Genomic DNA, 25,536 nt, shown 5'->3' on the forward strand with positions numbered 1-25,536 from the left:
CTGCCAAAAACTCAGCATACTTCGTATACACATACCTTAACATTACTAAAATACTTCTCGAGCGCTTCACATAACATTATTCTCTCACTTTCATACGATCTGGTTAGCTATACTTTATTTTTATTATTTTTACATTTTTTTCATTATTTTACATTTTTTTCATTATTTTACATTTTTTTTCATTATTTTACATTTTTTCCAGTCTATCGAGTTCATGTTCCATATAAAGCCGTTTTCTTCTTGATTTGTGTTCTTTGTTGAAAGAAATCTGATCATATGAATTAACGTTTAAGCGTTTGACGAAAATAAAATACCGTATGCATAAATCAATTGATTGAACAACTTCTCATTTGAGTCGTTGTCTGAATCACTGAAAACAGCGAAACTGTCGATATACTTCTTTTCATTTCTGTTTACGGCGAAAATATACATATTTTTCATTGATTTATGATATATTTAAATGAATGTTGAACGTAAAGATCCTTGTTAATCAGGTTAGGTTAGGAGTATCCTTTGAATCAACCTTACCTTTTATTATTTGAAACACTGAATTAGTTCCGTTTAAACAGGTATGTAACAAAGAGATCTAGAGCAAGCAATCTTAGTAAAAATGAAATGGAGTTGGATTATCAGGATTTAAACCCGTATAGATGTTAAAGAGAAACAAAAGAATTAACTAACAATTTCGCTTGAGACACGAAAACATGAATATTGTGCCATGTGCATTTCTGACCAGACGAGGAACAGGCTATTTACAATTCGTTAAAGCCATTTTCTCTGTCGTTCGCATAGAGAGAAAGCAATAGAATTACCAAAAGTAATGGAGTGTAATGAAATCAAAGCTGAAGTAATTACATCGGCCAATCAGAGGAGAGGAAGTTATCTCAAAGAACCAATATGAATTCAAAGAAAAAACAAGCAATTTGCAAAAATCGCGGGAACACGTGAGGGTACAAGTCGCGATTGGGTTTAGCGTTGTATCTGATTGGTTGTGAAAGGAACGAGAGTTTTCTGGACCAATCGCAGAGCGTGGCGAAGCAAATCTCGAATTATTTTCGACACTCGATCGAAAATTGCGCCAAAAGGGATGAGAAAATTCAAAAGGCTGGATTGAAATAAAAATTTATTTTTCTCACCTTGATATAACTCAAATGTTGTGCGTTTAGGCCAAAATCTTCAGGTCTCTGCAGTTTTGGTGAAACTTTTGCAAGGGTCTGCTTAGGATGATGCTTATGACCACGAGTACTACGTTAGCAACGACCGAAACTTAGAGTAACCAGTAATCGTCGGTTCTACTTTTGTGGCTGACACCAGTTATAGGCAAGATTTTTGTTAGAAAATGCGTTCCCTGTTTCATGAATCTCATTTCTGTTGCTGACGCATATATTGAAAAATGAGAAATTTAATGGACTAAAATAGCGTCCACGTTAATCATCTGACAGCAGACTTGTAGTTCAGTGAGCTGAGCTTAAAGAAAATCAATTTTGATTTCAATGCGTTTATTCACCTTTAAGCAAATTGACGATAGTGAAACATTACATGCATAACATATGAATAACATTACATGTACTACTTAAGGATTATCTAACAGTTACCTTGTGTTTGCCTTAATTAAATAACTTTAAACCCTTTAACTTCCAGAAGTGATGAACATGTAACTTCTCCCTATTATAACTATACAGTATTTTGCAAACAGGTAATGAGAATACCCAAACTTATCAGATAGAAGTCATTATTATGATCTAACACCAAATTCTCGTAACCAATTTAAAAGGAAATGTTTAGCAGCGAGAGAGGAGAATTAGCAATCAGATCTTGGGAGTTAAAGGGTTAAAGTCTCTTGAAGTGATAGAATTATCATTAACTTTTTGGATTAGATAGAGATTCTCTACAAGATTAAATTATTTTGTAAAGAATCCTTTGACGGTGGTATATATGCGTTGATAACGAAAATCTGAAAAGGAGAGGCGAACATTAATTAATATGACGCGAGTCACAAAAATGTTTAATGAAGACGTGCATCAATCAACTAAAAAGTCTTCCTTGACGCTCCTTTCCTAGTTCCTAGAAAAGAGTATGCGTAGTCTCCATGCTAAAGCTTTAAAGTGCTTTCTCCTATGAAGGAGACTGTCAGCGTAGCTCAGTTATAATGAACAATGGCTTTTTAAAATTAACTTAAAACATTTGCGCTCGTTTTCCACTTACTTGGATTTAGAAATGTGAATTCCAATTCCCTGCGTCCCTAAAGATAGATTGTGAACGCAGCCTCGTCTGGCTACCTCGATCGCAAAACACCTTAGCGATCTCGTGTTTACCAATTTCTTCACCTTCCCTGGACATGGTTTCTTGCTGCTGTTCACCTTCCTCGAGTGTAACATCAACAACACCACTGTCCTTTACCGCACTAACAAGAGTGGGCATCTCCTCTTGCCCCGTTTGCAGCTGATTATCAAGGACATTCGTCTCAACCATACCGGTCACTTCTGCCTGCAGGCCACTGAGGGGGAGGAGCAGGGCCAGGAAGCAGGAGAGGGACCACTGTGGATTTTTTTGCCATTCCTTGAAGTATCCGTACAAATGCAGGACATACTGAACTAAAAATTAAGATGTATGGGAATGATTTTAGATTCAGAAAACTATGTTCAGCCTAGCAACAATAGAGGAATCTCTTCCATAAAGTAACGACATAAGCACAAAAAAGATGACTTTTGCCACCTCAAGTCATTGTGACTTAGAATAGTTACGATCTTATCTTACCAGCAACTTGTCCAATCACTAAAGTGTTTGCTCCCAGCACCAAGATCTTGAACAAAACATCCTCCACGTAAGCATCAGTGGAGCCTGGCGGCAAATTTTCTGCTGGAATCCTGCTCACTGCCCCTATTCCTAAGTTGACAACAGTAACTGCGAGAGACGTCGCCATCATTCTGTTCTCGGTCTTGTCTTGTATGGGTCTGTTCCACGAAAATAGCATTCCATACATCCCAGCCATGACCCATGCTAAGCCAACGTAAGACCTGCTTTCTTGCCCCACAAGTATCAGACCGGAAGTCAGGATTACCTTCCGAGACATCTCAATAAGTTCCCAAAACCACGTACGAGGGTTATAGTTTTCGAAAAGGAAGCGCAGTCCTGTGATAATTTCCATGCCAGAGTTTTCCTCCTCGTCACTCTCTGTTTGTATGATTTTCCGTTTATGCCTCCAAAGGACGAGAAACGAAGCAACAGGAAGGGCAAAGACGTAAGCAGTAGAGATGTAGGCCACAATTAGCATTTTGTCATATTTTGGAACGTGACACTGAATGCTGTAATCACCTTTCAGGAAACTGTCGCATCTCGTTTCTTTTTCATCTCGGCAAATTTCGCGGCAAGTCAGTGGCATGACATTAGCTGTTTTGGTACAAGTGCTTAGGTATGTAACGTAGAGCAAGAAAAATAAATTCCTGTAAATAGCCTTTTTTGCCTCAGACAGTTTAGATGCCTTTTCATTTTCTTCCAAAAGAGGATTCCTGTAGATGACCACTCTCCGAAAGACGTAGATAGCACCAGACACGCAAATGAGAGCTGCATTTATTGCCATCGTTGCGTACAAGTTTCCGAATGCATCGACGGACAAGCCTGGGTACAGGCAGTCAATGGGTGCAACCTGAAGGACATTCATCTGAAGTATTTCAGAATACTTGCCAATAACTTGCAGAGAACCTGGCCATTTTATGTACGAGAATGCTTCCAATAGGCCGTAGGTGACCTGATAGAACCCAATAACAATCTTAAGTTTGGACAGAAAGATGTCCATCGGGGAACTTTCTTGAATCTTCTTCTTCTTTCTCCTACTCGTCCATACCACGATTGAAGCGATTATCAATAAAATTGCACCAATGATTGTTAACTGTGCAATCATCAGCTTCTTTGTAGGGCACTTCTTGCAAATTTGAAGCTGTTTATAGTATCCTGGACTGCAGACAGCGCAGAGAGGACCCTCATAACCCTTCTTACACTGAGAGTTTAACCCACCCATGCATGACCCTTCGACTGGACACTTGAAAGGTGTCGGTAGCGGATAGGGAATTTGGACACTAGAATTATCTAATGCTGGGCGAGATAGCTGGAGGTTTTTTATGAATTCTTTGTAGCGATCAATGTGTGACTCATTCTGCCAATCCCACCAATAACCAGGTTTTAGAGAAGCGTAATCATTTTGACATTCCAGTCCATGTCCACATTTGAAGCACTTTTCGAACATGTGAGTTCTGTAGAATCCCTCCAAACATTTACAAGCCCGATAACCAGCAAAGAAGTCAGTTTCAGTTCCTAAGGAAAGACCATTTGAGTTTTTTATCATCTCTTCGCAAATAGAACAAGAAAAGACCATTTGAGTTTTTTATCATCTCTTCGAAAATAGAACTTCACTGTTAGTATTATTTCATAATCCCGAGCGACAATCCTTTCTTTTCGTTGAAAAGACCATTTCTACATGACGATGAAGATATGCTATCACGAGTGCGCAATTTACAACGCTGTCATGAGCAGCAACACTGTATCACTGACAACTGCACGCTTTGTTCACAAGCACATTGTCGGCAGTCTGCAGAACGTACATCTGCCCTGCACAACTTACCAAATAAGTTACAACTTGTTGAAGATATTTATTCAACTGGTCGCTGATTGCGGACGGAAGCTTATAAAAGAAAAGAGAATCTTTGTATTACAGGGCCTAAGACCTTTTACCTTCTGGGCAAGATTTGCAATCTTGTTTTTGCTTTCCGGGAGCTTTATCAAAGGGAACATAGGAACCAGTTGGACATTTCTTGCAATTTATCCCAACGTGGGCGAGAACATCTGAATAAAAACCACCTGTGGGAAAAATGAGACAGAAAACCTTTTTTTAACGATCGACGACATGAAAATAATTTGTAGTGTCATGGTTTTGAGTTTGTATGCTTTCCAGATTGTTATTTGCAATCTTCGTTCTCAGTCAAAAAATAAGGCTACTGCCATGAATAAAGTAGGAAGGATTACTGGAGCAATACTGCATCAGTATCTGTTGACTAAATGCTTTTATTATCCTCATAATATGGTTTCACGGGGTTGATAACTTTAAGGTACATTCTAATTTGCAGTTTCTTCGTGAAATCCCTTGTGACATTTCATGGCTTTCAATGCCAGCCTTTGTTCGTGTCATACACTTAATTGAGAAAATTGGCTAGTTCAACTGTCAAAAAGTGAAAACGATGTGGAATCATGAGGAACAATTTCCCTTTCACTCCTTTCGGCTCAATACCGTCCAGGACAATACTTAACTATCATGGGGCTAATACGCTGATGAACAAGTAGTACACAGATTTTACCTGGGGTGCACTGAGTGCAGCCTTGTTCTCCTTTAGTTGAAGAATTTGAAAATGTCCCTAATGGGCAAGGAAAATGAATGTTCCGGTTCGTGGTATTAACGTGAATACGCCCAAATCCTGACGCTTTCAGAGCAGCACCAAAAGCCCTTTGTACAGTTATTGCGATATTGTCGACCATGATGCCTTCTCCTTCAGAATCAACTGGATTCCTAGAATTTCAGTTCAGTTTTTAGTTTGATCATTCCACGCTTTTTAAAGAGAAATACGCGAGTGGCAGTAAAAGCAGCAGAAGAGAATCAACTGGATTCCCAGAATTTCAGTTCAGTTTTTTGTTTGATCATTCCACGCTTTTTAAAGAGAAATACGCGAGTGGTAGTAAAAGCAGCAGAAGAGGTTAGTGGCCTTATATGTTAACGTTAAAGAAAGTGAAGAAAAATTATTAAGCAAATAAGTATATGACATTCAAATAGCAAGTAAAATCTTGTGTTTCTAGTTCCTGAAAGCAAACTTGACTTGTACTTAGTGTTACATATATTTTCAGTATCGCTGATTAAATTCTAAAAAACGATATTTATATATTTCTGTGTGTCTGTGCGAGTAAAAGATATTTAGTAAAGTAATGAAGACGTCTTGTTTGCCTATCGACTGCGTATCTGTTATATTTCAACACCAGCATATGAACTTACAGGTAAACTGAACAGAGAGCTTTTCTATTATGGCGAGACGAATAGTGCACGGTTGCAAGCGTTCTATCGTTTATCACTCTAAACGCCGAGTAGGATGAAAAAGAAATATTTTTTTCAAGTCAACATTTTGTATTCACCTTCTATCATGGGGCTCTATACTAATCATTATTTTTTTGTCTGTCCATTAGATGCACGGTAACTTTTGCTCAGTCTGGAGACTATGAAAGTGTTGCGATCCACATCGGAAATGACCATTTCGTGAAGCAAACAATAATACATCATTAATAACAAAAACTTTTTGTACCATATATATTTTTGATATGGTAAAAACATAACATGATCAATATATCAAAGTAAAACTGATAAGGACGAAAGGTAACGTTTTCTTCAGCTTTTGAGACAGCCTTTTACTCAAAAAGGGGAAAACATTTCGAAAGGTGGATACATTACATTTTAGCAGACGCTTGACTTAATCCAGAGAGATACTCCAAGCTCAACATCTTCAACTTCGTCCGCAGCAAATATCTGTGTAGAATAAATGGAATATAAATTTAATGTGAGACAAATTTCAAGACGTTTCAAATGAAACCACAACAACCAGGGAAAAAAAACATTTGAGACATTTTGCATCATCAGCGTAACATATATCCTTAAGTATGTTCAAGAGACTAAGATGTTTATTATTATTATTATTATTATTATTATTATTATTATTTCATGGTTGTAATATTGTAGCCACCTCCTTGAAACATTTAATGCATGTAAAGAAATGCATCAAAACAACATTGGACTTGGTACAAGAAAGACGATATTTACTTTTGTAACTAGGAGTACTCACATTCTTAGGAAGAAATGATCAAAAAATCCAGTTTTAAATGCTTCTTGTTCGATAGTCGTTATAGGGTTGTCTGACAGAATTCTACGATGACAAAGATATACTGAACTGAAAACTCATAAGGGAGTAAAGCATTTTATACTTGAGCGCTCAACACTACTAGACAAAGGATTACAGGATATTCCTACTCCAACATGTCAACATGGCCAGTCAACAATTTTTGCTCCTCAGACTTTTAGATCATTGAGGGATTCTTATCTACTCCTAAATTATTCATTAAGCTACCGTACTTACATTATCTCTGCATTTATTAGATTGTAGAAAGCCCGATATGGTATAGTCGTCAAGTTGTTTGCGCTCAAGAATCTTTAGTGAAAAGAAGACGATATGAACCATAATACTATGAGGGAAAGAATCCATTTAAAAACATTTCTTTACGGCATTAAGGGATAAGGAAAAGGCATATATAGGATTTAAAAGAACTTCTCTTGAACACTCTGTCTTTCTGCAGTCATTCTAATCAAATATCGGGGTATGCACCGAGATAAGGTAAAAAGATATGTATGGAACAAGACTGTTTTGATACATACACGTATTGGAGCCAAGAAGATTTGGCGAAAGTCTCGTTAGATAGATAGCTTAACGAGTTATCCTGCAAGGAACTGAGAAGTTGAATGAACACAAAATTAGGTAATTTTGCATAGAAGAAGTTGCCACTTGCAATAAAATTACAGGCCTAACGAAATGGATCAAAATTAAAACCTTAAGCTGTTTTAAAGCGTCGTGGAAAGTTTTTAGAATGTTAAAGTTGCCAGAAAATGTTTGTCTACGAGCATCATCATCATTATGTCCATAAGGCGGACCAGTAATGAAAAATTGTATGCAACTTTCAACGACTGACACACGCGATGAAAGCATCTCTTATACAATAATGGTTGTCTTTTCATTCAGTAAATCCGCCTTAGAAGCTAAAGAATAAATTTGAGCCAATTGCCCGTCCTTTTACCCCCACCCCCACCTCCCCGAGATGGAGCTACTCTTCCTTGTATGAAATACCAATTCATCGCAAGGTTACCCCCCCCCCCCCTCCAACATTTCATAAGGCTTCCCTGACAATTCATCACCACCCATTTACACTCCTGGGTGGAAAGAGGCGCTGTGAGAGTAAAGTATTTTGCCCAAGAACACAACACAATGACCTGGCCAGGTCTCGAACTCAGACCTCTTGACCCTGAGTGTAGCGTGCTAACCATTACGCCATCGCGTGATTAATTTTTGTCGATAGCTAATACGATCGGATAAGAGGATGACACGTAACATGTACATCACTTAAATTGCAAAATAACTCATTACGGTGCGTTACTTACAAATATTGGAATACCGAGGTCGTGCAACACAACAAGTTTTCTGGTAAGTTCCGTATCTTGTTGTAAGACAAATCTCTAGAAAACAAAAATGTCGAATTACCAACAATACGCTCTAGCTAACGGGAAAACGTTTTGCAGTTTTCCTACTCCGCCATCTCGGTAGCGCTGCATGCCTTTATGGGATATCATATGGCATATCAGATGGAGAGAGAAATGATACACCTGACCAATCGTTACCCATTGTTTAATCGGACTGTAAGCGTGATTTAATGAATAAATCGTGCATTATGATTGGTAGAGAAACTCTGTAAATGGCAACTACGTGTTTGAAGAAGGATCCACAATCTGGACATTTTCATAAGGGGGCTAATGGAAATGGCAAAAGGTGGGGGGGGGAGGGAGAGGTTAGGATGCGACTCCTTCTCTGTCAAGGAAAATTAGTAATATATAAGACAGATAAAAAAAAAAGGATTTCCAACCATCCCCCCCCCACCCCCCACCACATAAATTCCAGCGAAATGCCTGAGTAGGACGCTTACACCAGCCTATAGTGGAAAACCTGCCCCCACACCTCTGACTCATTGGTTAGATCGTCTCTCCCCACCCCCTGTCCCTTTCTTGGATTAACAAAAATATCTGTTTACTAAACTCACAAATGCCTTAAGTATGAAAGGCTGGCAAACACATCCCAGTTTAGTTTGGCGATATTATTTGACGTGAGGTACCTGCAAATAAGCAGATGAGCAGACAAGAATTGAATGATATGGCTGCATTTTAAGGAGGCCGCCACTAAAGAAATCAGTCAGCAGAAGTACTTACAAAGTCTCTAATTCAGCCGTGCAACAAAACAAATCCCTTGGTATTTCCGCAATTTTATTGGAAGAGAGATCTCTACAAAAGATGAAATAATTAATGTTGCTGTTTCCAGAGTAGAGAACAAAGCTGTGTTTGGCTTCATCGTATGTGGGAAGGGTGGTAAGTTTCTGAAGAAACTGTAATGCTGTATCGCTAAAGGACATTATATGTAAGATCATTTGGTCGTATCAGCTGAGTTGACAATGTAAATTGTTCATCGTAGAGTATTTCTTAAGCTGACGTTCCGTTCTGGAGAAGGGCGGACGCTCAAAACGTCAGCTGTGGAAACTCTGTGCGGCTGCCAATTTACATCATCGACTCAGTTCATAAAACTAAATTATTTGGTCTTATGTCTTTCTGGGTTTTCCGTCGAGATCAGGCGGGAATCTAGCCTGAATTATTTTAGTAATTATACGCGAATTACCCGGAAACATGACGAAGATTATCCCAAAAACATCCTTGGGCCATCTTGGTGGCAATTCTAGCAAATTATTCATCAGAGTGACCATATTTTATCTTAAAAGCTACCGTTGATTTCCAAGATTCCTTGAATTCAGCCAAGTCACGGCTCATCACCAAGCAAGGTTGCTATGAATACTCTTTAGAGCGATCTTGTTAATGGCGGCTGTTGAGCGCAAACGGTACGGGAGAATGTACGGGAGAAGGTACGGGAGAAGGTGGTGCCCCTTATATCGTATAGTTAGCTGAGGGTGGTTGATCATATGATAAACATAAAATTATCTTCAAATCTAAGGGTTAATTTTACAAATTGATCAAACGCACAGTAAAATTAATCTTCCAGTACGTCGGAATAACTTAGCAGGTAAGTGATAAATATCGTTTGAGGCCATCAACCTGAAAAAAAAATCTCATCAACCCTTAGGGAAATAATCAGATTTTATGATGTTAATCGTTAATCTAGTCTTATTTCCAACAATCACTAAAAACGGTAAGACTTCTATTTTTCGTGGACTTTTCAACAGCTCATGTTGTTATAAGTGAATGTCTCCACAATTTAAATATTCTTATGCTATTTAATCATGCACTGGTAAGAGAAAAGGATGAAACCAAAACGCTTGGCTCTTCTTCATTTACCTTTTGCTTTTCAGACTTACAGATTTGTTAAATAACGAAGACTAGAAAATAAATTGACGGAGAGGTTTTGAATGCTGTTGTTAGCAAGGCTTCTGTAAATTCAAGATAAAAAGGAAAAATAGAGCTATAAGCGATGACGTGAGTTGTTTATTGCTGAATGTAACTTGAAAGGTCCGTCTTGTTTGCCCACGAAAAAAGAAATATATTAGCAAAGTTATTGATCTTAAAGGAAACGTAGATGGTTGAATGATAATGGCGACTCAGAGAAACTCAGAGAATTTTACAGAGGGGGTTAAACCAATGATGCGACGTTTAGAAAGTGAGCTGTTCGACTCGATATTGAGCGTTGTTCAAACGGACGTTTCTGTGCAGGATCCCATAGAGGACTTCCGGTACGATCCCAGTGGTATCCAGCACGATCCCGTTGAGTTTTTGGATTGATACTGGTGGTATCCCAGCAGTATTTTCGGTATGATCCCAGCGGAATCCCGGCACCACCCCCTCAGGATTTTCGCTATGATCCCAGCGGAATCTCGGCACCGTCCCGTCGGGATTTTCGCTATAATCCCAGCGGAATCCAGGCACCATTCCATTGGTATTTTCGGTATGATCCCAGCAGAATCCCGGCACCATCTCGTCGGCATTGTCGGTAATGATTCCGTAGTATCCCGGTCCATTCTCAGTGGGATTTTCAGTAAGATCCCAATGGTACCGGACACGATCTCGGTGGGATTATCGGAGTGCTCTCATAAATATCTCGAAACGATACTGGCGGGAATTTTCGGTAGAATCCCAGCGGGAGTCGGGCACGATTCCGGCCAGAATTCTGGTATGATCTACGCCGAATTCTAACATGATCGCGGACGAAATTCTGAGCGTTAAACGAGTACGCTCGATGCACGAATTAAAATACGATGTGTGGCCCAATCCAAACGTCGAACTTGACAAAAAACGAAGTTACATGAGACGAACTAAACTGAGAGCATTAAGTTCATGTTAACTTCCACATTTGAATCAGTTGAGTTCTTCCAACTTAATTTGGATCCACTTACACGTTTTCTCGGTCTTCTTCGGACAGATAGAACATGTGAGAATTGACTGTGGGACAAAACGTCAATCTTTTCATGAATCCACCAATTGCTTCATTTGCAATCCCGCTGACAGAAAGATTCGGTGTTTGCATCTCTGAATTTTATTGGTTTCACGAATTAAATTCGACGTTTAACCCAACAATCGCACTTTACCCGTTTGGGTTGACCAAAATTTCAAGTAGTTCGTCTCATGTGCTGTTCGGCGTTTGGACTGAGCCTAACACGCAAAGCAAGAGAAATAAATCGAAACTGAAATAATATAATAACAAATAGGACTTTTTGAAGAAATACCATGAGCAATTTTAACTTACAGCCATTCAAGATATTCAAGGCCATGAAAGACACCTTCTGGTAAAAATGTAATGGCGTTTGCTTGCAGGTCTCTGCGACAAAATGGGGGCAATTGCAACATTTGATTCAAAGCTATTTATGTCCGATACATTTTCATAAAAACCTTAGACTTACTCTAATTCATTTTTCTCGTCTCTATTTTGTAAGTTTTTGCACTCACAGTTGCTCTAGATGCAGCGGTAAGATTAACACTTCGTCAGCTTGAAAGGCAAAGCCATTTATGGATAAACCTCTGTACGGGAAGGAACATCAAAATTTTTCTAATCTCTGTATTATACTTATACAAACAAAAACGGGGATGGGCCCAGAAGCAGTTTTCCTTGTATCGAGGTAAATCTCCATCAAAAGTTGTCAAATCAAAAGTTATAGCCCTATAAAATCGCAACAGCCAATCAAAACAGAAGAAAAGCAGCCAACCACAATAAAAAGAACATACATAGCACTCACATAAAGTATAGTTTGTCCAGTTTGCTGAAAACATCGGCAGGTAGAGATAAAATAGCGTTGGAAGTCAAAAACCTGCCAGAGACAATTTCTACAAGTAAGATTATGCAGTATATGCCAGACAGGTGAATCTTGCTTGTCGCGCGCGCTGATTGGCTGGTAAGGAAGTGACTAACAAATACTACTCACCTCGAACTCCAAGCATCCGAATAGATAACATCGCACGTCAACAAATTGATCTCCAAACATTTTTCGGTATATCGACAGAAATAAACTAATTGTTTTGGTTTCTGTGTGGTACATACTAAAACAATTACTCACCTGAATGTCGGTAAATATCTGCCACTATTCACCTCCGCTTCAGTGAATAATTGTTATATATTAAGCACGGCCCTAGTTTGGAGGCGCAAGAGCAAACTCTGAAAATACCATTTAAAGTTTGTTCAGAACTTACAGATATTCCAAGCTTGCCAGAGGAGAAAACGTATCCGCAGATATGTTTTGAATGTTATTATACGCCAAGTTACTAAACAAAAAAGAAACAAAAGAACTAATGTGGTCTGAATTTTTACGGATTGTATATCAAACGACAAGAACGTTTAATATCTATACTGACACACATCGAAAGTAAATCGAATAGCATTTTAACTTACAGCTCAAACAGGTTTTTTAGTGGAGATAATAATTCTGTCGATAGATCCGAAATGGCGTTTGAAGACAAATCCCTGTGTAATAAATAAAATTCCGAGCGTGTGTTGCGAATAACTCGTCTCAAAATCTACCACGGTAGTTTTTCCGTAAAGCGCAAATCAAAAATGTGTTCAACTCACAGTATTTGTAGTTTCTCCTGCGAAGAAAACACATTTTGTGGAAGAAAAGCGATTTTATTTGCCTTCAAGTTTCTGGAAGGAGACGTTGAAGACGATTAGCCATACGATCAAGCCATCAAGTTTTGTTTTAAAACAAGTGAAATAAAAGAGTGTTATTGTAAGAATCACTGAGATAAAAGAAACAACATTCTGCTCACAGAGTCCTCAGTTTCGTCAGGTTAACAAACACTCTATCAGGAAGATGTTCAAAACCATTCATTGTCAAATCTCTGCAAGTTTGAAAATCAACGCAGATAATGAGTTAGAATTTCTCCTTAATTGACGCAAATGGCCCCAAAAAAAAAAGTATCCTTTTATATAACAGGAAATTTATTTTCACTCACAGCTTTTCCAGGCGAACCATCCGGGAGAAAAGTTTTTCCGGGAGGATTTCCATGTCGTTTGCAGATAGATACCTGTGAAACGATTCAAACATTTTACCATTTTTACTAATTTAGTTCAGCTTTTGATCACTTTCACCATCTACATCGTCATCGTTATTGTCATCGTCATCGTTCTCCTCATTGTCAGTGTCCTTTTCAATAACATCATCTTTATATTTCTTGTGATCATTGATATCATCATCATTATTATCATTATTATAATCATCATAATCATCATCATCGTCGTCATCATTATCGTTTTCGTTATCATCGTGTTCATGAACTAATCCCCAACCAACACATAAGGCCTAAAGAATAACTTATGAGGCTTGGAGTAAAAATTGGAAAAAAAACTATTGAAAAAAGCTATGTACACATAATTGAACGTATTTTATTTGTAAAGAACTGAAATTGATTAAAGACTTACAGGAACCGCACAGACTCTAGATAAGAAAACATGTCATCCGAAACATTAGCTAATTTGCTAAAGGACACATTCCTGTGAATTGAATAAAGGCAAGTCAACCTTCATCTCATTCGGTATAGTGAAAGAAAAATTAAGGCATGGAACCAACGAGATCTAATGTTAAAACATACAAACAGTGCGTGAGAGGTCCGCCTTGATTTTAGTTTTTCATCGTATTGGTTAAGAAAGCAGGGTAATAATTTTTTTAGATTAATCATAGAGAAGAGTCAAGCTGGAAGGTCTCAAAACTACTTGTGTCGCTAAATTGAAAATTGCTCTGTGTTACAAGGGATTGCTGATATGTTTAGGATGCATTTACAAATCCCTAGTTCTTACATGTTTTCAGTTATTCCAGGGGCACACTGAATTACATCCAATGGCGACGATAGGTTCTTGCAGAGAAGAGTATTTCCGAAAAAGTGCCTCCATCCATAATTACACTGAGGTTTGCAATCTGATGAATAATTTTAAAAAAAGCCCGATTGAAATTAATTCACGAATGCATGTAAAATGTAGGAATTTCGATTGGACAACAATTCGTTCATTACTGAACTTATTGACCTAGAGCGCGTCCAGAAGCGTGGGAAACGGTGTGATCATGTTGTGACTGGCTTAACTTTGCACCTGATTGGTTGAGAGGGAAGAGAGATATTCCAACATTTATCACAAAGCAAGGTATGACTAAACTATTGTATCTAATCGACGGAAACGATTTAAGGTATGACAAAAAAGAAAATTATCGAATGTTTTTGCCAAAAATACCGAATCAAGTTATTTAGAACACTTTATATCTGCCGTCATACAAAATCGTTAGGGTATGCTTTACTACACACCTTAAATTACTTTTCTTTTACCTAATCTGGGGGTAACTATTTATAACTTATCATGAGTAGGTCAAATAAAACTGGTATCAAGTGAGTGTCGAAAAACCAAAACCAAACTTATCATAGCGACTTTTAAGAACAAAGGTTAAGATCATCGTCGCCATTATAAAGTCGCCATTGTTTTCAGTTTTGCTTCAAAGGATGGCACGAATTTTCTGGACCAATCACAAAGCAAAGTAGTAAAACTTAAGTAATCTCGAATCTATTCCCACACTATTAAAAAAAAAATGCTCCATAATTTATTTCTTACTTGTGTTGATATGAAACATAGCCTTACCGTTAAAAACCACGGTAAAGTTTCTAACATCTGTACCATACTTGCTAGAGGCGATACAGGAGTAGTTCGCGTCTTGGTGAAACGTTATTTTTGTAGTCCATGTTGTATTTATCAGTAGTACGGAGTTCATTTTAATGGCTATGTACACAGGAGCGGTTCCAATGACAGGGCAAGACCACTTGTACCCGGGCAGTGCTCGTATGACAGACATTCGTAACATAACTTTTGGCAAAACTGACGAGACAACAAATAAAAGTATTAGAGCCCATAGGAACATTCTTGGGACTAGTTGGGATTTCGATTAATTATTCTCGCATTTTGATTGGTTTTTCATCAGTGACACACTCAGCTGCGCCTCATGTGCCACTTTTTTGTTCTCAGCACATTTTGACGTCGTCTGTGATCTATTTCTGAACAGACGAACGACAATATAGAATCTATTTTTTTTTTCTACGCTGTCTATTGTTATATTGATTGTATCATCACAAGCTAGGCTAACTTTCATCCCACGCTTTCGTACGAACAACCAAAATGAAAATGCTCTTATGCGCCTATTTCTCCTTCTCAAATAGAAAGATGTTCATAGCCTGACTATGTTTATTATACATACCTATTGGAATAAAACTGAAAGATAGCAAAAATCTCCGCTGAAAACTGTAGTCTGAATGGAATGTTATCATGACGTAATTTCCAGCCACAACAATCTGATGATCATTGTAATTACCACAGTATTCACCGATCGTCTTGTTGTTCGCATCAGTGATCATAACGTAGTCATTTCTATGATCAACAAAACAATAAAAACTCTTTGTTTCCATGGTATCTAGTCTTCGATGACGCGTGGCCGGAGCGCACAAGTTGGAAAGAAAAGGGTGATGGGAAGGTGTGCTACACCCCATGATTCCATGCACTCCTCTTTTTAAGGAAAAGAACTGGGACCAAGTAAGGGAAGGTATTGACAAATAATAGAAATGGCATGCCAGGCAACCAAGTTAATGCTTCTCTAACATGATCTCCGCTTTAAAAGAGTTACTGAAGATCTACTAATGTTACTTACACACATGGATAAGTATCCTCAATATCAAAATCAAAGAAAGAGATGATCAACTCTGTCTTTTTCGGAATTGGAACCACGTAAACACAGTGTGCATTGTTTGGATAGTTTTTAGGATACCCTGGACTTTTCAGTGATTTATTAGCCACTGAGCCACACTCTATTCAAGAAAAAGAAAAATTAGATTCATAAACCGCCTCTAAATATTTGAAAAAACTCTTTCATACAACTACAGCGCTCATTTTTGTTCATTGTGACGACACGACAAGAGGTTTGGGATGGGGTGGGGAGTAAAGGGAGACCGGAGGGTAAGGTGCCGTTACATTCCTTCTTCGTTTCCCTTCATGCATTGGGGCCATGGACTCACAACAAAATTAGTTTAGGCAGTAGTCTTGTAGGGTAAAAACAGTATTCTCGTGAGATCACAAAAATGTTTCAACAACGGGAACGATGAATTCGAACTCGGAGGGTTGAAAGGTTTTTGTTTTGATAAACAAGAAGGAATACAGATTAAACTTGATAATTGAGAAAAATTCAAAATACCTGTATCATTGATACTCGAGAACTTTGTACCGTTACCTGCATAGGAACGAATCAATTATTTGACCCAAATTACAAAAATGTTATTTTCATTATTTCAATCATTGCCGAGTTAAGTCATAGGCTCCTCCTCCTGTTTAAGGTCCCGCATCCACGCATTTGTAACATCTTGGAGAGAAGGAAAGCCCCTACACATAATTTTACTATTCTTTGATAAGTCACCTCCCTCAATCAAGGACAAAACATTTCGTAAAAATACCACATTCAGATCAGTTTGATCTTTATAAATCTGTTTACTGGCTCTTAAAAGAATCTTAGAAAAAAAGCCTCGTTCTGACATACTAACTGATGCCCTGAGAGCACAATGCTATAATGACATGATAATGACGTCACTGGGACTAGTGACTACATGCGCAATGAAAACATAAAACGGTTGCAAGTTAGGCCTTACCAAATGGAACAGCAGTGAAGTATATCTCAAATCCTCTCTCCTGACCATACTCGTCTGATATGAACGTCATTAATACAAAGTCACCCGTTACGAGAATTTCTTTACCAGTCCACTCCCCACAGTACGTACCAAACGTCTGACCTTTGTCATTTGTAACCGAAAAGGAGTCGGCCAACCTTAACAAACAAATATTTAGTTTTGTATCAATTTAAATTGCTCCTTAGTGAGAATCATATTTTTCTCATATTTCCTTGGTTTTAATAATTACTCAGTAATTTCACTTACTATTCAAAAAACTGAGGTCAAAGTTAACTTGAGAAATTCTTCCAAAATACAACTTGAGGGTATAAAAAGAAATGAAAATGGAGAATACTCCGAGATTTTACTTCTTTCAAAAGGTAAATTTCAGCTTTCTCGGTTTGTACTATGGGCGGTTCTTCTACCTCCCCCATGTTTTAGATGTTTCTATACACTGCAGCCACACTGCCTGGTTTGGACGTCACTCGCTTTTTATGACATTCCCGCCAATTGTGGCGGTCACCACCTGATTTCGATGTCACTACCTGATTTACATGGGCTTAGTAGTCTCTTTCAGAGGCACGGAAAAGGAGCACCTTAAGTTCCTGATAACAAGAAAAAGTATGCAACCGAGTCCAGTGGCCTATAGCCTATCCAGGTTTCTGTGGCATGTAGCGACCAGAAGAACCGCTATCCTGCGGTTCTGTGCGGTTCTGTGTTCTATGGGAAGCTAGTTCATGGTGGCATGTTATCACTCCCTCCCCTTCCCAACCCACCCAACCCACCCAACCAGTATTTTGTTAGCCTTCTCTGGCAGTTCGCTGGTACCCATTCATACTCCTGGGGGGGGGGGGAGAGGCACAGTGAGAGTAAAGTGCTTTGCCCAAGAACACAACACATTGACGTAGCCACGTCTCAAACACAAGTGTCTTGACCTGGAAATCCAACGTGCCAACCACTCGGCCACCACGTCTCCCACACAAAATACCTCATACAAGGTTAAATATTTCTTATATTTTTTAGAACTAGAGGGAAATAACAACAGCCTGTTTTGGGCAACTTTGAACACTTTTGGAGGAGCCAAACCTTTATAACAAACTTGTCTTTTCTACTCACTCGCATGACGAGTCAATAACCTCCAACAAAAAATAATGGAAAGTGACCAAAATTGCCATTCCTTTTGGGATCGGAACGGAATAGTTGCATTCCGATTCTATGGGATAATCGTTCGGATATCCAGGACTCTTCAGTGTGTTATTCACGACTGAGCCACATTCTGGAATAGCAAAAACAGACAGCAACTTTCAATTCTATATCCACAGTAGCTCACGTTATCCATGAAGTTATCTATTAATTTTATTACATAAACACTGAGCCTTTGACTTCATCACAACCACTTAAGTGCTGAGTCTAGTGCCACTCATATCACAACTAACACAGGTTACAGAGCAAGGAGGGCGAGGGGCCTCTAACTTCTGCCCTCTCCGCCACGCCCAAACAAGTAGTTTGGCAAAATATTCATTCGTGTAACCTTTTCTCTGATCCTTTATCAGAAAGACGCGTAGCAAATATATTATAGGACGTTTGGAATATCTTGATTCTTGTGCACTCTCGAAAATTGATATCGAGAACACCTGTTCAGATTACAAAGAGTTTCGCTTTGCTCGCGTCTCGTAGAAGCCATTTTTGGAAATTCGAACTAGAGTATACGTTTGGCTTGGTGTATCTTGATAACCCTCTTCCCCCCCCCCCCCCCACCCAACTACGTTTCAAAATGCTCCCTCGCCTCAGTGCCTGTGCGCAAGATAACAAAATTGATCGGTGTGAAGTAAAATCCAACATACCGTTAGAGAATCCAGGTACTGTAAGATTGCCTGTCAAGGAAAATGGATCAAGTAAACAAATAAGCTAGCCTGAGTGTGTTTACAGAAGCTACGTGTTTACATTTTTATTATTCGACGTTAAAAATATGTGAGGAAACTACTTCATAACATAGCACCCTCCTGTCCTGTCTAATTCCTATTGAGCCATTGTGGTCTATGTTTGCACCTCCGAGCGAACTTAACATTACGTGAGTAGCTAACTTCTACCGCAAAAGTTCCCGTCCAGTTTCAGCGCACTTTCCTTTTGCCAAACTTTCAGATTCAGCAAGCTCAATACGTTTCTCTCGCGCTCTCTGAACTTCCCATGCACATCCATACTGCGCGTTGCGCACGCTTTATATGAACCAGTTCTTATGGGTCAGTAACTCGGCTTGTAACCCAAAGTAACCCTTGGCAATGATTCTTGTAAAACTTTTGTTAACGATCTTCACAATGAAACCTTTTGGTTATGACACAAATCAAGACGCTCGAAACATACCCACTCGTGCGTTCAGCAATGTTTTCTTTGTCATTTTGTCTTTGTATTGAAAAAGTTTGGTTTGACACAAAAGTTTGCTGTGACAAACTCTAAAATCAATTTACGGATGTGTATGGATATCTTTCCCTATGTCTTACCAATTAGACCAGTCCAAAAATGCATTAGAAATCCGCGTTCTTGAAACATTGAATCCGACTGGAAAGTTATCTGCGCATACTTTCCTAGAGAGACTATCGTTTTCCCAGTCCACTCGCCACAGAACGTACCAAGATTTTGCCCAAAGCTGGACCTTATTTGCACATAGTCAGCTTGGCTGGAAAAAGGAAACAAAGAAAATATGTTTACATGTAGGATGGCTCTGATTAGAATCAGCTCTTTTAGAAAGGACTGGGTAGGACTGGTATTTTACTTTAGAGAGTAAAAGGGTTAAGTTATTTGGCAAAGTAATTTATAATTAGGATTGCAATGGTTTCCCATCACCGCGTTCTGTTATTGGCTCAAAAATTCGCACCATCCTTAAACCAACCGGATGCATAACTTAAACCTCTCGCGGCTGTGTAATCCGCGTTTTCCTGTGCATTAATTGGCTGCTTGTTATGAAACTTTCAAAATACCTTATCGTGAGCATTGGAATTTCTGAGGAGTGAGGTACATGCGGTTGAAAGCTATTTTCTCTTACGTGGGACCTGATCTAGAGTCAAGTCTATTGCAGCTTAAAAGTACTTAGATAGAGCAAGTTAAACATAATATAAAACTTTTGGGCACTCCTCATCCTGCGCCGTAGAGAGCTTTGTGAATTTCATAAATATCCGACGTCTTGATCGAAACCAATGATAACGCAGTCCGACCAGCAGACAGGTTTGTAAAGCTTAACAGCCCTAAAAGGCTTAAAGGTGCAGGAACAATTATGTGGTGGAGTATCAAGATCGATGTTAATCATCATTTTGGCCCTTTTTTTAACGAAATGAAAATACTTTTTAATTCCTATATGCAAATTACCTGCAGCCGATCGTGTTTATACGATACACGTCACAAACAGTTTCCGTAACAACATTTAGCCATTCAAAGAAGTGTTTTTAAGAATGTGGAAACTCAATTGTTGTATCCTTTCTTGAATGCATTACGTAAAATTTCAAGAGCCATTTTCTTTGAACACAATGCGCTAACGGAATCCAGTTTGTTTTGATAAATAAAGTTGTTCATTTCGCTCAAGTGTTTTTATCTCGATAAAACACGGTCCAACAGTTTATTAATATCGGGACCGAGAACCACCTTAAAATCAAATAATAAATAATGAGAGGTTGGTTTGTACATCAGAAATAAGTATCATATCACGTTTACGCCGTTGTATTTGAGATATAGGTGTGCTGAAGAACAAACAATGAGGGATAGCTTTCTTGCGGTTAATAAATTATGCAAATTAGCTACAGAAAGTTATGTAATATGTAGTTTAGGACACTTTTTTCTTTTGGCGTTTTCTTGATGACCAAGAGTTGTGTGTGTGTGGTTTTTTGTTTTTGTTTATTTTCTATTTTAGGAATTTTTTCCGCATTTTCAAGACAAAAATTTTGTATTATGTTTTTACGACCATTTTCATTTTCTATGAGGCGCTAAAAAAGAGCCGTGTGTTTCTGTTTCACCTAATTAAATTACTGATTAATTTTGATAAAGAAATTCGACGGCAGTTACATTTCCTTGTAATGCAGGTACATCTCTTGAAAAACACACGAAATGTTTTTTGCTTAAAGCTTCTTAAAGTGAAGACTTTATGACTTTTCTGTGTGGCATTTCTATTTTTTGCGAAAGAATATTTGGCAAACTTGTTTATTTCTTCCTAGTTCAATTAAAATCTGTCGGGAACAAAATGATCTGTCGGCAACATTTTCAGACAAATCCGAGACAGTGTTTCTTGGGACGTTTACTTTGTCAGCACTAAAAATGCCTGCTGTCTCCCCAAATTGTTCTCTTTACGAAATACTGCAAAGTCGGTTCTAGTGGTGGAAGTAGAGCATGTTTTGTTCTCCGAGTGTAACGCAGATATATCCGCCCATTTGGCGAGCTGCTACTTGTCAAAATACAGCGAAGTTACAGAAGCCAAGTTGATCATGGCGAGAGCGGGAATTCAGCATTTGCCGAGAAGTTAGCTCGAGGGAATGACCATCTGCCCGAGGCACAGACACTTTACGACTGCTTTAAGAAATCTTGCGCTTTTTTGGAATACCATTTAAATCAAGAGACAGGAGAAAAGACCTGATTGGGCAACTGGTGTCCTTTCTACAAGAATGTCAATGCTTTAATGAAGTGTAACACACGGGCCACGGTTGGGATGACTGTAAGCATGGAGCCCTGGGCAAACCAGTGGCATTTAGAGTGAATTTGTTGAAGAGCAATGTGCACCGCCTCTTAGTACTCTGATGGACAGTTCTATATCGATGAATGAAAGTGCTTAAAGCATTAGCATGTAATTAAACCCGTGAAAATCATTTTAAAATTAGCGCCTGTTATTTTGTAGTCACGCCTTCAATTTCAAAACAGGAAAATCATAAGCCTACTGTGACCGTGAGTCATGTTGACCCTCACTCTATAGCATGTACGAGCATTTACAAAAGAGAACTTCTCTATTGCCTCCTCGAAATTTTCTCAATGATTTATGCCTTTAACTTAAGTTACTAAATTCGCTTACCTACTTTTGGAAACATTTATTAAATTAAATATACCAATTTCTATCGGTTGCATAATTTCTCAATTTCTTCTGGGAGATTTTCATACTCTCGATGGAAACATCAACATATCGTGATATAAATGCCGAACTAAATGTTTCTTTAATTTGAGCTCACCAGCCGTAAGACGGTCTTTTAATGCTGGTATTGCGTGACTAGGCTAGTTCACGGCAGTCCACAGTCACGCTTAAAAATCTCCATGGCGTAAATCATGAGAACCAACTAGCTCACAATCTAAAAAACTTTCACAAATAGTAAGACGAAATTTTTCCCCAAGTACGGGTGAATTATTTTCCTGAAGAAAAACGGCAAAAGAGGTCTGAAAAGATTATGCACAAGATAAAAACACTTGCGCGAAATGAACAACTTGGTTGTCAAAAAAAACTGTGTTCAAACAAAAAAAAATTGTGTTCAAAGGAAATGGCTCTTGAAATTTTACGAAAAGCTGTCAAGAAAGGATACAACAGATGAGTTTCACATTTATAGGAACACTTCTTTGAACGGCTAAATGTTGTTACGGAAACTATTTTTGACACGTATTATAACACGAACGCATGAAGCTAATTTGAATATAGGAACTATTAACGAAGTATTTTTCCGAAAAAATTTGAGCCATTTCGTGAAAAAATGGCCGAAATGATGAATTATATCGATCTTGATACTCCATCAGATAATCTTTGCGGCAACTTCAAGTACTTTAGGGCTGTTACGCTTTAGAAACCTGTCTGCAGGTCGGACCGCCTTATCGTTGATTTCAATCAAGATGGCGAATATTTATGAAATTCGCCAAGCTCTCTACGGTGCAGGATGAGGAGTGCCCAAAAATTTTATATTATGTTTAACTTGCTGTTTCTAAGTACTTTTGAGCTTCAATAGACTTGACTCTAGATTAGGTCCCACGTAAGAGAAAATAGCTTTCAACCGCATGTATCTCACTCCTCACAAATTTCTCTGCTCACGATAAGGTATTTTGAAAGTTTCATTACTCGGTCAAAATTTTATAGAATGCAATCATTTTACCTTTAAAGTATTGAAATAAAGTCATTCTTAAATATGTAAAATAATCAGCTTTCTAGATTGGGAAATAAGGATTTGGTAACGCTCGATATTTATAGCTTAGTAATAGGGGTCACAGAAGGCAAATTGGGCAGTTTTGGGGTGACCTTTAAAATTGTCTCATAAAAAATAAAAAGAATGAAAATGATAAAAATAAATGTGATATTTGTACATGGGATAAATTTTCAACTTTCACTGAAAAACTTAGGGAAATCGGCGATCGGCCGAAATTTGCCTTATCCATTCTTACGCGGACAGCCTCTTAATAGTTTTACTCACGTGCATAATAACCCGTGAACTTTCTCCAGGTAGAAGTACTCAAAAGTGATAATCAGTGCCGAGTTATTTGGAATTGGAATATTATAGGAACAGTACACATCGCTGGGGTAGTCATCTGGATAACGTGGACTTTTCAGTGTATTATTTACAACTGACTCGCAATCTAAAATAAGAATAGATACAGTCATCTTTGTGCATAAAGTTAATTTTTAGTTAGAATAAAACCATAAAATAAGAGTTTCCATTGGTTGATAAACACCAAAGTAGCAAGAAAACACAAAAAGGACATAGATTGCTTAAGGATGGCTAAGACCGAAACAGATTGCGAATGACAAATTTAAACATTCAGGATAACAACGGGGGAACTCTGTCATAAAGCTTTTCATAACTCGTGACAGCTGTGGTTTAGCTATTAACCCAATCCCCCACCAGGAGCGACCAAAAGAGAATTTATCTTTACAATAGCAGTGCATGTTAGTGCAAACAGTTCAGAAGAAGGAAATTTCAAACAAGGGATTTTGTTTGAGTTAGCAACAAAGTCTCGGGGCTAAAGCTTCAAGAGGTGAATGGCACACAGAGAGGAGAGCTGATGTGTAGATATTTATTGTGAAAGGCCGGTAGAGTTGGCTATGATGCGAATTCGGGAGTTGTCGGGAATCATTGATTTTAAGTTAGGAATAGCTACAAGGAAACATAAGTGATCATAGGTGTCGAAGAGTGACCGGACTGTACATTAAAAAAAATATTGAAAAAATTCAGGCTTACTTTATTAACATCACAACATCATCATTCGAAATAATAAATGTCGCGAAATATTGACAGAGGCAGCGATCTTTTTTTTATATTAAAAACTGTACAATTGTAACTTTACAAACTGCTTTTTTTAATAAGGTTTAAAGGGAGAAAAAGCCTTATAGAATATATGCCATATTTTTTAAAAAATGTTTGAAGGAAAAGACCTGCAGATGGGGTTTCAAGGCGAGGACATATCAGGATTTCGAGCATACTTACGAAGCTATCACGAGGCTATCACGAACCTAATCTTTGTCTCTATTTAGGAATAAAAGGATTTGAATAAGTATCGTTCGATTCTTCTTTCAGGGCGATAACTCCCCATATTTCACTTTTTTCTCATTTTGCTGTTTCATTTGTTTTTTTTTTTTCGTGGACTTCTCTGTTCATTTAGATCTGATTTATTTCTATATTCATTCGTTCTTACGTACCTGGAGAGTTGAAAGCGTTTGTCTGTTCCATCCACACAAACAGGACAAAAACCAAAATCATCCTCCTGGAGGTGACGTCCATTCTCAGCTTATATCACAAAAAACACTGTCGAGCTCTGTTGAGGAAGCACGAATCTCCGCATATTAGATAGAGAATATTAGTATTTTGGTGCTAACTTGAAAAGTTTTTCTGAAACATTGAAATGTTTGCAACGGCTGGACCAGTTTATTTGGTTAAAAAGTGTTCGGCCACCATTCTTGCTAAAACGTTTTTCGAAGAAAGCGAGCAATTTCCTTAGGGTAGAATTGAAAATTAGAATTGAAAATAACAGTTCTTTAAACAGTTTCGCTTACCTGAATAAGCGCGCCTCAGATTCTACAAGTTCACCGTGAACTGTTACCTTAATCTGCAGATGAGACAAGCCCATCATCAATTTAAAGTGTACAGTGACCTCAAAGTTTTGGTTTCAATTCATTTGAACCATTTATCTTCAGTCACCCTGCGTGGTAAATGTTCCAGTTTATGACATAGACACAACAGATGTTCAGAATGGTGAAATTTTTTATTTTCAGGCTTTCAGTTGACGGCTTCCTCAAGCTTCAAAGTGACGAGGACAGTTTCTTCTGCTTCCAATATCGCTTGCTTCATAATGCGCAAAGCGAACTTAAAAAATTGAAGAAAAAAAAAAAAAAAACCCCGAAGGGGGGTTTTATTCTTGATTTGAGCGAACTAATGAGATCTGTTCGTATCGTTTCAATCGCACGCAAACTTTCCTTGTGAAAAACGAATTTTCATCCCTTTTCATCAAAAAGTGAAATACGATCACGAAAATGGTTTTGGTACGTCTACTGCTATCTTCATGAAGGAAAAAAAAAGTTTTAA

The 25,536-nt window shown here is 38.2% G+C and overlaps 2 protein-coding genes across 2 annotated transcripts; both read right to left on the reverse strand.

The window, feature by feature from the left end:
* Window positions 1-1,884: 1,884 nt before the first annotated feature.
* LOC131772255 (putative leucine-rich repeat-containing protein DDB_G0281931) lies at window positions 1,885-4,837 on the reverse strand. Its single transcript, XM_059088144.2, has 4 exons — window positions 4,729-4,837; window positions 2,758-4,311; window positions 2,206-2,594; window positions 1,885-1,954 (listed from the first exon to the last, which is right to left on the reverse strand). The coding sequence occupies exons 2-3, from the start codon at window positions 4,241-4,243 to the stop codon at window positions 2,212-2,214; spliced, it is 1,869 nt and encodes a 622-aa protein (XP_058944127.2). The 5' UTR covers window positions 4,244-4,311; window positions 4,729-4,837; the 3' UTR covers window positions 1,885-1,954; window positions 2,206-2,211.
* Window positions 4,715-24,768, reverse strand: LOC131772253 (uncharacterized). The gene is made up of 31 exons (XM_059088142.2): window positions 24,654-24,768; window positions 23,431-23,593; window positions 19,513-19,688; window positions 18,859-18,888; window positions 18,131-18,290; window positions 16,997-17,172; window positions 16,549-16,584; window positions 16,009-16,165; window positions 15,562-15,731; window positions 14,952-15,185; window positions 14,127-14,244; window positions 13,752-13,823; window positions 13,286-13,357; window positions 12,903-12,974; window positions 12,726-12,797; window positions 12,527-12,598; window positions 12,076-12,147; window positions 11,789-11,860; window positions 11,589-11,660; window positions 10,207-10,278; window positions 9,875-9,946; window positions 9,056-9,127; window positions 8,890-8,961; window positions 8,237-8,311; window positions 7,460-7,531; window positions 7,164-7,235; window positions 6,873-6,953; window positions 6,485-6,559; window positions 6,035-6,112; window positions 5,349-5,557; window positions 4,715-4,854 (listed from the first exon to the last, which is right to left on the reverse strand). Exons 1-31 carry the CDS (start codon window positions 24,733-24,735, stop codon window positions 4,715-4,717), a joined length of 3,168 nt encoding a protein of 1,055 aa, XP_058944125.2. The 5' UTR covers window positions 24,736-24,768.
* Between the last annotated feature and the right edge of the window lie 768 nt (window positions 24,769-25,536).

This window comes from Pocillopora verrucosa, chromosome 13 (assembly GCF_036669915.1).
Source record: "Pocillopora verrucosa isolate sample1 chromosome 13, ASM3666991v2, whole genome shotgun sequence".
NCBI lineage: Eukaryota > Metazoa > Cnidaria > Anthozoa > Scleractinia > Pocilloporidae > Pocillopora > Pocillopora verrucosa.